Source organism: Trachurus japonicus, chromosome 21 (genome assembly GCF_045865225.1).
Source record: "Trachurus japonicus isolate A0001 chromosome 21, Traja_1.0".
Classification (NCBI taxonomy): domain Eukaryota; kingdom Metazoa; phylum Chordata; class Actinopteri; order Carangiformes; family Carangidae; genus Trachurus; species Trachurus japonicus.
The window spans coordinates 8,250,172-8,265,649 of record NC_140927.1 but is presented as its reverse complement, the minus strand read 5'-3'; the positions used below and the strand labels follow the sequence as shown (position 1 = coordinate 8,265,649).

Genomic DNA, 15,478 nt, shown 5'->3' with positions numbered 1-15,478 from the left:
CTGATTGTAAGCTTGTATACGTACTTTGTATGACAGAGCTAATGTTTTAGTGCCAAGTTTTTAGGCGAGGCATTTGTTTATAAAACAGAACAAAGTACTGTTTAAAAAGTACTGTTTAATCTGCTGGAAATATTAACATTATTGATGTGATGTACCAAGGCAAAATGATGCATCAAAGCAATTTGGAGAGGGGTTGCTTGATTTGGTTAGCTATCATGTGGAGGAAAGGAAACGCACACATCAGCTTTAATTGCCTGCTGCCCGCTGTATTGAAATGTGGCTAATTGAGACGTAAAGCCATAAATTTTATAGATGGGTGGATGTTCTTAACACAAGAACAGCATTATTGTAATTAAGGGGACATTACATTAGTATTGATGTTTTGGAAGTAAGACATTTGTACTGTATACACTTGCTTCATTGATCTCTGGATATTGCATTTGTTTGCACAGGTTTATGGAGCTGATTGCAGTGTTGAGTGATAATCACGAGAAGGCTGAGGGTTAAGTCTTGTAATATTGTAGCAATATATTCCACAATAATTACAATCCATATCATATCAACAGTTACGGTACCTACATGTATATTTTCTTTTCTTCAGGCTCTGAGCCCCAGTACATTAAAATTGAAATACAGTACAATAGCGAATCAAAGTCGGAACAGCTAAAAGTCTACAGAGCTGAGGTTGGATTGGAACGTTTTGGGAAACATTTCAACTTTCTCTTGTCTGGCTGCAAAATATTTTTGTGCAAAGTTGTGTGTCGGTTCAGCTGTTAACTTGGTCAACAGTAGGCAACTGCGGTGAATTTTGACAGCTCCCATGTGGGGTTGCTTGTAAATGTGTCAGTGTAAAGGTCTCTCCTGGAAAGAGTAAGCCTCCTCTGGTTAGAAAAATATTGATAAACATTTTGTTTCAGTGCTGCTGGAAAACGTTGGTGAGGAACTGGACCCTATCCTGGAGCCTCTGCTGCTGAGACAGACTTTTAAACAGGGTGGTGCCATCTGTATCCGCCTGGGAGACTCCACCATCGAATATGCCCCTGACTTCCGCTTCTACATCACCACCAAGCTGCGCAACCCCCACTACCTGCCTGAGACCGCCGTCAAGGTAGTCTAGAGGGACACTGCCTCAGACACTGTTACATTTTTCTGTATCCCACTATGCTTAAAGGGATAGTTCACCATTTTGGCAAATTCGTCTATTGCCATTATCCCTATAGTCATAGTAGTAGGTTCATTACCTTTACTGATGGGTGCATGTTGTTTTGAAATCTGTGGGGCAGAGATGCAAGGTGCTCAGCGAACACAATTGAGGTGAATGATACAGGTCCCCTGTCCCTCATCAAAATCATGATAAAGAAAAAAGAAAAGAGGAGACCGCACATTTAAGCTCCCTTTATGTGCTTTTATTTAGCATATCCAACAACATCAGCAACGTTTCGAGCGTACTACTTTTCTTCAGACTCATCGAAATCATCAAATACACAATCCAACAACTCCAAAACGCTCTTGAAACGCACATTCACCACACTATGAAATAATCATGTATAATTATGTAACATCAGTCCTGTCATAACCTGCATATCAATACAAAACAACCTATAGTTAAACTTCATTGTATTCATCCCACAATGTTGGACACATAGATACAGCTGTGTGTTGGGGATTTAAAAAAAGAAATCCCATTACTTCCACTGCTGCAACCTCTATTCACACCTGCATCAGGCACACTGAGTCACTGGCCGTGAAGTCACTCCTTGACACACGTCTGTTTTCAGTAGTTGTGTTGTAATGAGCCTAGTGCAGCCATTCATGCCTTCTATACCTACAACCTCCACACAGATGGAGCAGGTGCCCTTTAATCCCACTGCAGCTAAGGATAGATGTACACTTTCTTCCACAACAGAGCTACTGCCAACACTGAAGGGAGTAATGAAACACAGACTCTCACAGGAACCAGTACAGACACGTGTCATATGCATTTCTCTACCTTGAGAATGTAATTTTTTAGAAAACCTACTAGAAACAAGCAGCCTAGAATGTTGTGAAAGTGATAGTCACACATTACATTGTTATTGAAGTGAAGCAAGGCATGGTATTTTCTCTTTTTATCACTAGACTGCGACAGGCCATTTTGGCAAAGAGTTTTGGTTCAGGTTTGGTCAGTCTCTCTATAATAAAGGTTGTGTTATCAATTTCAAATTTAAATTTACGAAATGTTAACGTTGAAGAATTATCCAGACCTCTCTCTACTGATAGATGAGCACCTTTGCTCGTAGGGTCTTACTTATTGCATCATACCACTCAAATGACAGCACATTTTTACCCTAGCAACACAGTGAGTCATTATTCACTGATGCCACCTCCCAATGGAACAGAGTCTCCCAAAAAAGCATTCCAAGAAAAGGAGCATTAAAGGCAATTGCATTACAGAGAGGCAAGGGGATGGAGAGCATTACCGAAGATCACATTTCAAGCATCTATTTGCAGGGGCCCCGCTCTTTATGGGCGGCTATTAGATAGATTCAACTCATTTTTCACAACTAGCTTTTTTTTCTCCGTTTTGTTTAAGTCTTTTTTGCCTACAGTACTGTACAGTATGAAGCTTCCATTATTCCCACTAAAAGCTCTACTTTCAAATACAAGAGGCAAGCATTTAGAAAACTGGCCCTTATGAAGCTCAGGGGACAGAACGGAGTGAGGGAGGAGGGTGTATGTGTGAAAAGGACGAATAGGAGATTTATATGGGCTATGAGTCTTTACCATCAGCTCAGTGGGTCCGCAGCATCAATAGAAATAGAATTAGACCCTGGAGAAGTGCACTTGTTTATTAGGGCAGAGAGTAGATAGCAGATATAGGCTTTTAACCTCGGGGTAAGTGCAAAGCAGGATAAGTAAGGCTGCGGTAAAAGACACTCCTTCACTGTGAGCTGTAACACCTTTTCGCAGAACAAATAAAAAAGTAAATGCATCCTACCTGTACCTTTCCAAGCCTGGAGTGTTATTTATTTATTTTTTTTAGAATTGTTTAGGTATGAGGTTAGTGGGGAGATCAGCAGTGGTGATAAGGTAGTCAACGCCGCACTGTAACATTCTGAGATCAAGGGTGGGGCTAAAGAATCCCACCCTCCAAAAACACAAAAACTCTGTGTTTCTCTTCGTCTGTGCTGTAGGTGACCCTTCTGAACTTCATGATCACCCCGGAGGGCATCCAGGACCAGCTGCTGGGTATCGTGGTGGCCCGAGATAGGCCCAATCTGGAGGAAGAGAAACAGGCTCTCATCCTGCAGGGAGCAGAAAACAAAAGGTACAGCAGCACACGCCGCACCCATGTCAGTGTTAACAAATAGGACAACAAACTGTTTTGTCAAAGGCTAAACAGCAGACACTAAATGTGTTTTTGTATTTTTGCAGGCAGTTGAAGGAGATTGAGGACAAAATATTAGAGGTGCTGTCCTCCTCCGAGGGTAACATCCTGGAAGACGAGACAGGCGTCAATATCCTCTCTTCCTCCAAAGTATTAGCCAATGAAATCACAAAAAAGCAAGCTGTGGCTGAGGTGACGGAGCTAAAGATTGATGAGACCCGCATGGGCTACACACCAATAGCCGTGCATTCAGCCATCTTGTTCTTCTCAATTGCCGACCTGGCTAACATTGAGCCCATGTACCAATACTCCATCACCTGGTTTATTAACCTCTTCATCAGCTCTGTCGAAAACTCAGAGAAGAGTGACGACTTGGAGCAGAGGTAAGCAGGGCTGACAAATGCACTGGCCAAATACTAGTTCCTACAAGTCACTTAAGCAGGTTATTGAACCATAGAGCTTTTCTTTCTGCTTGAAAAAACTATATTTGGCTTGTAAACTGTGAAAAAAGAATTCATAGCAGTTATAGCTCATGATGGTGGATGGGTTTGTGTGTTCTGTTTGGTTTGGAACAAAATCATTAAAATGCTGCTATATGCATCTTTTTCAGGCTGCAGATCCTGAGTGACCACTTCACCTACTCGCTATATGTCAATGTGTGTCGCTCACTGTTTGAGAAGGATAAGCTGCTCTTTTCCTTCTGCCTCAGCATCAACCTGCTCATGCACAGAAAGCTGGTAGGAATAAACACACCCTTCACACATGAACACATTTACATCACTTACCAGACTGTGTTATTTTATAACACTGTAAATATTGCTGTTTTGTTGTTTACTAAGCATGGTAAAAGCTGGTGAGTCTATTTTTTCTATATGGTTGCTTTAGATTATCTGCATTTTACATTTCCGATTCGCATGAAGTTGTTACCCAAGATAATCCCCAAAATGGTCAACCTTTTAGATCACTTAATCACAAATATCGGGTTATCCTTATACTGTGGTAATTTTTTTAATAGCATCATCACTCTAATTCATTTTGTAGGTGGATGAGGGGGAGTGGCGCTTCCTTCTGACAGGTGGTGTGGGCCTGGACAACCCCCACTCAAATCCCTTCACCTGGCTCCCCAAGAAGTCTTGGGATGAGATCTGTCGCCTGGATGAGATGGAATGTTTCAAAGGGCTGCGGACAAACATGGCTCACCTCAGGAGTGAGTGGAAGGAGGTCTATGACAGCCCGGTGAGTGTCATCAAACTGAATTGCTGGTGTGGGTGTTGCATATATTTTAGTTGGTAAAGACAAACTGGGAAAACTTAGATGTTGTGGTAAGTTAACCCTTTAATTTACAGGTCGTTAATTACATGATAATATCAAGAAATTACAATTAATTTGCCCAGTAATGTGAAGAAATAGCCAGTCAATTTCATACTGTAGTAATATCATGTTTTTCATAAACACAAGAGATTACACATGCTTTTCATGCTTTGATTTTTTTGGGAAAGGCCAGAATTTTTTTGTACAGTAATTGACCGTTACTTCTGGGCTATTAATACGCAATCAATCGTTATTTCTTGGCTATATTTCTCGACATTACTATTTCTAGACATTATGACGCAATTGATTGTTATTTCTTGGCTATTTCTTCACATTATCATGTTATTAATGGCCTGTAAATTAAAGGGTTAGAACAAAAACCCACATAGTCGGGGTCAATGGCCACATTTTTACAGCATTAAATGAAAAATACCTGGAATAACTAAATAGAGAAGAAAATCTGTGAATCCACACAAATGCAAATTTACTCAATACACACCTTAATATTGCTGGCATGGTTAGAGTCATTATAGATTGTACATTGTAGAATCTGCAAATGTGTCGACTTTCCACTGTGGTTGTTGTTTGTTCTTTAGCAGGTTAGTCTTAAAAGCAGGTCACATCCTGCACTAAAATTAACAGGACCAAAGTTTGTAGAGCAACTAGGAAAGAGTTTTAGGTGTTTTGCCACATATTTTGCCAACCTATGCTGTGTGAGCTGACTAATGCCTTGAACAGACAATCTTCAGCAGAACTGCTCGGCACCAGCTTGAGCAATTATATGCCTGTGAAGAGAGAACAAACCTGGCATCAATACCGCTTTTGATGTTGTGTCCTGCTTTGGTTTAATAGGCTCAAAGATCACATTATTCAAAATGCAACACATTAAAAGCTGACCTTTCAAAGTGCAGCCAATCAGATTACAGATGACCAAGTGTTTGAGATATGGTAAAAAAAAAAATCAAAGTTTCTACAACATCAGTCTCTTTTAAACTTTATATTGTTTGCTCCTCTTCAGTCTACCTTTGAAAGAAGTTGTTAAATTAAAATAGATCAGTTGATATATTGGTGTTGAGCTGCTGCACCTAACACTTCATCTATTACAATTCTAACTTAGACCGCTGGTCGTTTACAATCTACTTCCTTATTTAAAAAAATAACAACAAACAATACCAAATTTCTCCTCTGTATCAAAGAAAAAGCCTTTGTGCGGGATAAAAGAGAGAAAAAGTTAAGGGAAAGAAGTGATTTGAACTTTGAGGAAAAGCTCAGTAAAACCATGGAGAGGGCTGAGAAAGGAAATGAGGGCAGAGTGAATAGGTTGAACCTGTTTTCCAGTGGATTTGGCTCAGGAACAAAAGGCCAGCCCCACCCAGACTGCAGCTCAACACTGTAGCTCACAGGGATTCCACAACACTCATGTACCACCATCCCCCAACCAATATGACAGCTCACCACAGCCCCTCATCTTCCTCCATACACCAGGGAGCATCTGCTACTACTACCACCTCCATCCTTGAGATATTGAGATATGGAAGTAATTTTTTTCATTATTAATACCTGCCACGCATGTTCATATGATTATTTCTGACTATTTATTTTAGTATCTTATCAATTGTCACAAATACACCCCATGTGGTTGCTATTTGCTGATAGATGATGTAGATTCCTCAAAGAGATATTGAAGGCTTGGCCTCTTATTTTAACTCATGTCAAGCCTGAGTTGTATTATTTCAAGTGAAAAAAGGAAAAAAACCTGGTAGAAACATGCCAACGTGCCTGTCAGGTACAGATGATGATGTGCTCTCTCTTATAAAGAATCTAAAATTGAAGTTTTATCTAATTAAATCTATTCTGTTCCTGTGTTAGTCACCTCCATGCAATTTAGATGCAAGAACAGCTGTTTAATCAATGTGTGCTGCACACATGCCTGTGTCTTTGTTGTCATACGCACACACACACACATGCACCCATGCACACACACACACACACACACACACACACCGGCACCATCTTTGATTTATAATCAACAGAATCAGCCATACCGCTTCTATCTAATTAAATCTAGTTTGTTCCAGTTGTAGAATTCGCATTTATTCAATCTTGATGTAACAACAGCTGTTCAATCAAGCACACAGGCACTCTGACTCACACACACACTAACTAACACACCTCTGCACACACAGAGAATCCCCAGGAGATCCTAAATAGGTGTATCTGTCTCAAAGCACCTGCCAACACACATAGCTAGAAGTCTCTCCACAAACAGCCTGGGGGGAAATAATTCCAAAACTTCCTGCTACCATTGCTCACTTCTTCTAGTGCACTCGTTCAACAAATTAATCAAACACATTGCTCTGACCTGGTACCCAGTGGTTCTTCTGTCTCCCCACCTCTTTTTCTTAAGCTTCCTCCTTTTCCTCAGTTTGTCCCCTTCCATACATATTTATCTAACTCCCCACATTACTCTCCTCCCCGCTCACATAACAGATTACCCCTCTTTTTGCTTAATTAAATAGCTTAATCTTACAACAGCTTGATATAGTGCAACCCCACCCCAATCCTCCTGTGTCCTCCCCAGGTAAAGCTGACAGTGGGGCCTTGAGTTACGTGTGTCTAGAAGGTAAAACGAAGAAGGCCGTGCCTCCTTTTTACTGATGAATAAAGATGATTGAATTTATTCACTCTGATCTGCATTAAAAGATGTCATTTATTCATCTCTGTGACTTCGCAGGTTCTCCTCTGATTTGCTCGATTCTATTCCTTGCCAGTCACTTGAGTATTTTATTAGCATTTATATTTATGAAACAGATAATGCTGGAAGAAAAATAGGTGATGAGATATCTGCAGTATATTTTCTTCCCCAGAAAAGGTCATGTAAAAGTGAGACATGCTAATGATTAGAAGCAAATTCTTTGCATTCCACTGTGGTCTGAAGTGATTTCTATTTACCTACAGTGTAACATCGTCTGGGTTTTGCTGTGTACGTTTGCAGAACCCCCATCAGACTCCTTTCCCCGCTGAGTGGCAGGAGAAGCTGAGCCAATTTCAGAAGATGCTGGTGATCCGTTGTCTCAGACCAGACAAGGTCAATTCATGTGCTGTTCTTTCTTTCTTTCTTTCTTTCTTTCTTTCTTTCTTTCTTTCTTTCTTTCTTTCTTTCTTTCTTTCTTTCTTTCTTTCTTTCTGTCTTTTTCTTCAAATTTTGTCCATTATATTAAAATGTGTTCAAGGTGTTTTACTCACACACTAAACACATTCCATTAATCTGTCCTTCAGGTTGTCCCCATGGTACAGACGTTTGTCTCCACCAGCCTTGGTCGTCCTTTCATCGAAGCACCACCCTTCAACCTGAGTGAGGCATTTGTTGATAGCCACTGCTGCGCCCCCCTCATCTTCATCCTCTCCCCCGGCTCAGACCCCATGGCTGCGTTGCTGAAGTTCGGAGATGAAAAGGTACGGAGGCATCTGGGAAATTTGGTAGCTTTGAAGCCTGCTGTGTGTACAAACTCAAAATGAAAGGAGAAATTGAATCCTCTAGATTCACCAGGCTCCCACACAGGTCTTAAAAGCAAATGAAAAATTATTTTGGCTCCTTCCAAGGTAAAAAGCAAGCTACGTAAGTGAGTGTGTGCATGTGCCTGACTGTTTTTTTTTTTATTCCTCAGGGCTTCACTGGTAACAAGCTGACCTCCCTCTCCCTGGGACAAGGCCAGGGTCCCATTGCTATGCGTATGATTAGGACAAGCATTGAAGAGGGCAGCTGGGTGGTTCTGCAGAACTGCCACTTAGCCACTTCATGGATGTCAACTCTTGAGAGAGTCTGTGAGGTCAGAACACACACATGCTTTCTATACACAATCTCTACACCCAGCAGTTAAAGTGCTACCACACTACCCCCCCACCGATATGTTCATTTACTTGGTCTTTGTTGAGCAGGAGCTGAACCCAGACACCACCCACCCAGAGTTTAGGCTGTGGCTGACTAGTTACCCATCACCCACCTTCCCTGTGGCCGTTCTTCAGAACGGGGTGAAGATGACCAACGAGGCTCCAAAGGGCCTCCGCGCCAACATCGCACGCTCCTTCTTAATGGATCCTATCTCTGACCCAGAGTTTTTTGGAAGCTGTAGCAAGCCGGTCAGTGTGTGTGTGTGTGTGTGTGTGTGTGTGTGTGTGTGTGTGACTGTCTATGTGTGTATCTAGCCGTCTTGCTGTGCATACTTATCATGCCTTCAGTTGGGAGTCTGATGCTCCTTTGTGTCTGCCATCCCCCTGCTGTGCTTTTCAGTGTATGTTTGTTTTTAGTGTAGAAATACCAAACAACCACCATTATTTATCTGAAGACCATGCCTCCCATTTGTGTTTCTTTTTTCAGGCTGTATTCAAGAAGCTACTGTATGGCCTGTGTTTCTTCCACGCCCTGACTCAGGAGAGGAGGAAGTTTGGACCTTTAGGCTGGAACATTCCATACGAGTTCAATGAGACTGACCTCCGGATCTCTGTACAACAGCTACACATGTTCCTGGAACAGTACCAAGTGTGTAGCTCTTTCCTTTCATGGAGGATTCTTATATTTCTTGAGTGACTTGGCAGTGTTGTTCTCTTTCAGTCCTCTCCATTAACTCAATTAACATTGCTTTTCAGAAACACCATCACGTGTTTCCCCAATTACAAAATTCCATCTAATGTGGTGATGCAGGCATGGGGATAACACAGTCTTTTTCTGTATGACATATTTTATATTGACTCGTGTTAACCATGTTCATTGTTGCACAAAATTAAAATCTGTCACATCCCGATGTACATTTACCACCCATATATATGATATTCAATAGCAGATCATAACGGTTTAAGTCTTTATAAGTGGTTTCCTCTATGCAAGCATCTGCTTTCATCTTCCATATACAAAACCTCTCTTGACATTTTTCCACACACAGAAAGCACTCCAGCCCTGCCCCAGACTTTTAGTTCCTCTGCTGTGGCTGAGGAAAAAGTGGCAGAAATTAACTACTGAAGATATCTTTTTTTGAAGAGTGACATTTTCATCTTGTTACCAAGTGTCGCTCAGTGAATTTATAAGTGAAACCCTCCAGTGGAAAATGCCACGATGGCCACAGCCTTACCCTTTCACCTGCTATTACATCAGCTCCCACTCCAGGTCCAGGGCCTGAAGTTGAGTTTTAGCCAGGCGCCTGTTGCTTAACAATGTATTCAGCACAGCAAAGCCTGCACACATGCACTCCAACATGGTCACCTCTTCTTAAAATGTGCAACCCTATTGCAAGCTCTTGTATTAAAATCCCTGATTTCCCGTTTCCTGCAGGAAGTGCCGTTTGATGCCGTGCGCTACATGACCGGTGAGTGTAACTATGGAGGGCGTGTGACAGACGACTGGGATAGACGGACTCTTCGCACAATCCTCTCCATCTTCTACACTTCCAAGGTCATCAAGGACCCTGACTATAAGTTTGATCCCAGTGGGATCTACTATGCACCACCCGAGGGAGATGTAAGAAACAGAGACTTGCACGAAATCGCTATAAATCATAGGCCACACTAGTCTCAGTATCAACAACTGTTCCATGTGAATCATAGTTTTAGCTTGGATTTGACTGTAATCACATTAATGCACATAGAATTTTACAAGGATCAAGCAGTACCGCAGTATTTTCTGGGAATCATTGCACAGTATTTCACATAGAAAGTCTGGTTTAGATACAAAGCACCGCACTGAACTGAGCTGTCACCAACTTATTCACAATCAGGGGGCTGCAGATGCACCACGAGGGGGAGCTCTTAAGTCTTAAGTAGTTTTTCTTTATTTTGATCAGCTATGTAATGCTGGGGGTTTTTTTTGACTGTCAGTGATTGTGCGGAGATATGAGGATAACCTCATCAGAAAATACCATCCTTTCTTAGCAAGATGACACTGGCTCTCCTCTTTTGCCTAATCAGGTATCCATTCTAAACAAACCTACATAGTTTTGCTAGAGATGCCCATCCTAGGAGCTGATATGTAAGAGCCATGAGCTGCATCAAGGACACTGTTTTTGTTGTATTTACAATAGTCTGATCTTTTTGAGCAGAGTAATTACAATATCCATATCAACAAGATTCTTTGAAAGCTCTCCAACAATATGACTTTGCATCAGTTACAACAGCAGATCAGAGACCGTTCCTCCTTGACACCAGACCCAGCACATACACACAAACCTCATAATATTGCTCACTATCTTTAAAACTCAAGAAAAGTCAAAGTCGCTTTAATGTGTTTGTTTCTAAACTAAGCATATTATGGGACTCACAGTTGCTTAGCACTCTTGTTGAGCTACCTTTAAAAAGTCATTATGAGATAAAATGTGTGTAACAAGGCACAGCAGGCAACCACCATCAGTGAAGGTTGATATATTTGTTAACACAAGTGCAATCTATGGTGCGCTCCATTTTATTTGGCATTTTGTTCTCCAGTGCTGCGCCCCCCCTCCAACCACATCTTTTATTCATGAAGTCACATTTACATAGTCATTATCATAAATGTCAGCAATCTAAGAAGCCAACTTGTTTTTCAGAGACTGTTATTGCTGGAGATGTTTCCTGATGTTGCGTTAAAAATTGTCCTCTGACTCTACTCCTCTGCCATCCCTCTGTTTCTCTGCATCTCTGCTGCAGCACAAGAGCTACATAGAATACACCAAGTCCCTGCCGCTCAATCCGTCGCCGGAGATTTTTGGCATGAACGCCAACGCAGATATCACCAAGGACCAGGCCGAGACACAGCTACTGTTTGACAGCATTTTGCTTACACAGGTAATCCCACCTGTGCCGATCCAACGGGCATTAGTTTTCATTAGCGTTACCAAGTAGCAGGCACAGGCAAGTATAAACACTTGTTAGTTGTTCCATCTTGTACAGAAATATGCAGTGGAGTCCAACAGTCTGAGACCAGTATCCGAATAGGAACCAACAAAGCCACAATTTCACCTTGCTCGAACAATAACGACAATGTGACCCAGAATCCATTAATACATTGTGCAATTAATGGACCCAGAGTGAAAAATATCGTCATACAGCAGAGCTGCTGATGATGCTCAGATGCTCAGTCAGAATGTCAGTATTTGCTCAAGAGATTCTCAAATTGTAGATAACATGCGTCACTCTAAGCCAGCAAATGCCTGATGTGAACATAGAAACAAAACAAGCAGACTGTAGCACACACACCTAGATCCTGAAATACTGTCTCACACAATCACAACACACATCTTTAATATGCCTCCTTTTTTAACCATCTTTACCAGCCTAACACAATTTACTGCCCTCCACTGAAATAAACTATGTGACATTAATTAAAGAGAAAAATAAAAATATAAATACAAAGTTCAGTTGTTTGTAGAGAGACTCCTCAAAGAACAAAAAGTCACACTGCAAAGACACAGTGTGACTCACCGCGGCAGATCTGTGTGATCCCACATCATTATATCTCAGCTCTGCAGAGTTAGACTGTGTTAGCTTGGTGAGGATTATAGCTTCCAGCTTCCTGGTTCGAGTTAATGTTTGCCGCAAATCAAATCTAAGGGATTTCACATCAAGGCCAACTTGAAAATGACACAAGTGCAGCTTCTCCGGCAAAGTGGAGAAAGATATTTATTTATCCATGTATCCATTTATGTATTTTAAGATACATGGCACTTCCTTTCAATTATCAAAAAATGTTCAAAAGTTTAAATTGTCTGAATTCCTGTGAGAATTAAACTTAATATTAAACAAATGCAAGGGATCAAGATATAACTGCATGATATATATATAGGTATATATATGCCTCTTTCAGCTCCTTATATACAGACCTAGCTTGTTGCAAATAAATAGAAAATTATTTCCACAGGCATTGCCACTCCTAGACCTCAAGTTAAAATTAGAGCCCAATGGAGTCTGACATTTATTCATATAAACTCCATTCAACAAGATTAATAATGGCTTCAGTCATGTGTGAACTTTATTAGCATCTAATATAGTGTCATCCATCTCAATGACCGATAAACATGGAAATGCTTCAAATGGGATGAAGCAACTATTTGTCATTCCCCTACTGTAACCCCAATGCCATTAGCCAATGATTATCCATTACCGCTGGCTACCGACTGAGCATCAAATAGGTAAATGTTGCACTCGGACTGAGAGGAAAGTGGACGAATCACAGATGAGAACGAATAATTATCAGCATGAATGATTATTAGAATTGTTGAAAAGACCGTGTCAAATTACAGTGTGGGAATAAATTGAGGAAAATGCAATGAAGCTTCCCATCTCCCATGAAACTGTGATTGTGTGTGTGTGAGTGGGCGTATGTGTGGTATGTGTATGTGTGTGTGTGTGAGAACCTCTGAGCTGGAGAAATGATCACAGATTAGGAGAGGGAAGGTAACTGATAAATCTATGATATTTTGTGTCATTTTATATATTTTTAACAGCACAAATCTTAATCACCCTGTCACGAGGATGATGAAATATAAGCAGAGTAAAGTCAGAAGTCAGAACCTCTTAACATCAGGGTCTTTTTCAGGATCAAAATATCACCAATGCAAAAAAAAAAGTTCTAAAAAAAGGGAATACATAATTTGACAAGTCAAAGACAGCAAAAGATAATTTCCCCCCCAAAAAATGATGAACTGTCAAAGCCATAAGTCCTGCCTTCCCTTCTCATCCATCCTCTGACGTTCTGTGTCTCTGATCAGTCCCGCTCTTCAGGGGGAGATGCCAAATCCTCAGATGACATGGTCTTTGATGTGGCAGCTGACATCCTAAGCAAGCTGCCTAGAGACTTTGACTTGGAGGCAGCAATGAGGCGCTTTCCCACCAGCTACAATCAGAGCATGAACACTGTGCTTGTGCAGGAGATGGGCCGCTTCAACAACCTGCTCGGAACCATCCGAAGCTCCTGCATCAACATCCAGAAGGCCATTAAGGTGCATACATGTGGTGCTGATAGTGGGCGGGGGGGGGGGGGGGTATTGTATTATACTGAGTGAAATTGGATGCCATTACTAATGGATGTGCGAGATGTGCAACACCTTACATATTGGAACTAAGGGCTGCCAGTTAAGTCTTTAAACTTGATCCTGGTTGCATTTCCATTGATCCTTGTTACGTGAATAGTTATAGCCTGATATATGGCCCAGTGCACTGTAATTACACTTCATTTGTTTGTTTTTAGATGAACAGTGAGGCCACATGATGAATTATTATTGATTTTACATTTCTGTGCAGTGAAAGCAATAATTCTTCCGTAAAGGCACACCTCTGCTGAACGATTTAAGGGGAAACTCTGGTAATACATCCTCAGAAATCAAATACTGTAAGCATCAATACGACACGACGAATACTAATCTAACACTATAATTCTTCTATCAGTTAAGCACTTGGGAAATGTGAGGTAATTAAGTACAATACATAAAATCCTCCTTACCTAGTGTGTTTGTATTACGCACCAAGTAAATGTATAGGCAATGAGCTGTCTGGAAATAAATTAGGTAGATACTTTATAGAAATGTTGATGACCCAGAGGAAATCACTGTGATGAACCAGCTCTCTAAATCCTCAAATCATGAGCTAGTGCTTTGACCTTCTCTTCAGAAAGAGCTCTTTTCCTCTGCAGCAAAGAGAAGAACTGGGTCCACTCTGCTAAATACAATGTCTCAGATCCTGCAGTGCTATTATGTATTCCAGCCACTTCCTTTTTGCCTGGACTAAATACTGTACAGTATAATCTACAGCCATGCAAGCACCTCTGTGAGGCTGTACAGCACAGTGGTGCTTTGAGCTAAGAACTATCATCAGCAGCCTAACACATTCTCAGCAACAAAGCCAACATGCAAATGTAATGTTTATCATGTTCACCATGTTAGTTTAGCATATAAGTATGTTAATATTAAACAATTAGCGGTAGACACATTTTTTGCAACTCAGGCTGATGGGAAAGTAGTAATACCATTTATTTAAGGATTCGGTCTAAAACTCAAATTTAAATTTAACTTAAACACAGGGAGATGACTTAGATTATTACTGTTCATTATCTCTTCACTATTTATGTTTGCCCCAAATGTAATGTTATCCAGCAGCTGTTGCGACGGCACTCCCTTTAGATCACTGTGTTGGAATTACCATTCCTAGTCTGAAATGTGGGCAATGCTTTTCCAGTCACTTGATCCACAAATAAATCAGAGTGAAGGTGCCTAAGTGGTAGAAGAGTTAAGTAGTTGGCACAAACCACATGTGCTGGGTGTGATGAGCTGTGAATCTCAACAATTTAGCAGACTCACAAATACAACCACTGAAAAGCCTTAAAAATGCTATTTTTGAGTTGTTTTCAACTCTATTTTTTCATTGAATTGCTAACAAGAGATATAATTAAAGTGAAAGCACTTATTTAGGCCCTAATATCTTTATCCATCTTTTTGTATATTTTTAGATTTGTTTTCACAAATGAAGCTGTAATAATTTGAAATGACTAAACCAGATGCACATTTGAATATGTGTAGTGCTCTCAGTTACAACACTTTCAGAAAAAGAAAAAAAAAAGAAAAGAAAAGATCCCTGAACACTCATGTGCATCTCTTTATATCGTTCAATAAACAATCACTCACACATTTCCTCTCTTCTGGAGATGCACCTTCCTCGTGGGATTGGATTGGAGGGAACATGAAAGAGTCACTAAGGGAAACAAGCACATGATCTTTCATATTGCTATTACAGACCCCCTGTAGAGTAACAAGAGCTCCCATTCTGTGCTTGTCTGTCAGCTAT

General features: G+C 40.8%; 1 protein-coding gene across 1 annotated transcript in view; it reads left to right on the top strand.

Moving 5' to 3' along the window:
• Window positions 1–15,478, top strand: part of dnah7 (dynein, axonemal, heavy chain 7) — a 72,709-nt gene that overhangs the window by 48,493 nt on the left and 8,738 nt on the right. Inside the window, exons 49-61 of the mRNA XM_085764242.1 lie at window positions 918–1,108; window positions 3,174–3,307; window positions 3,415–3,750; window positions 3,978–4,104; window positions 4,409–4,603; window positions 7,674–7,766; window positions 7,958–8,134; window positions 8,347–8,508; window positions 8,618–8,818; window positions 9,057–9,218; window positions 10,005–10,190; window positions 11,351–11,488; window positions 13,411–13,641. Of these exons, the coding sequence (XP_085620368.1) occupies window positions 918–1,108; window positions 3,174–3,307; window positions 3,415–3,750; window positions 3,978–4,104; window positions 4,409–4,603; window positions 7,674–7,766; window positions 7,958–8,134; window positions 8,347–8,508; window positions 8,618–8,818; window positions 9,057–9,218; window positions 10,005–10,190; window positions 11,351–11,488; window positions 13,411–13,641 (2,333 nt within the window). The remainder of the gene's footprint in view (window positions 1–917; window positions 1,109–3,173; window positions 3,308–3,414; window positions 3,751–3,977; window positions 4,105–4,408; window positions 4,604–7,673; window positions 7,767–7,957; window positions 8,135–8,346; window positions 8,509–8,617; window positions 8,819–9,056; window positions 9,219–10,004; window positions 10,191–11,350; window positions 11,489–13,410; window positions 13,642–15,478) is intronic.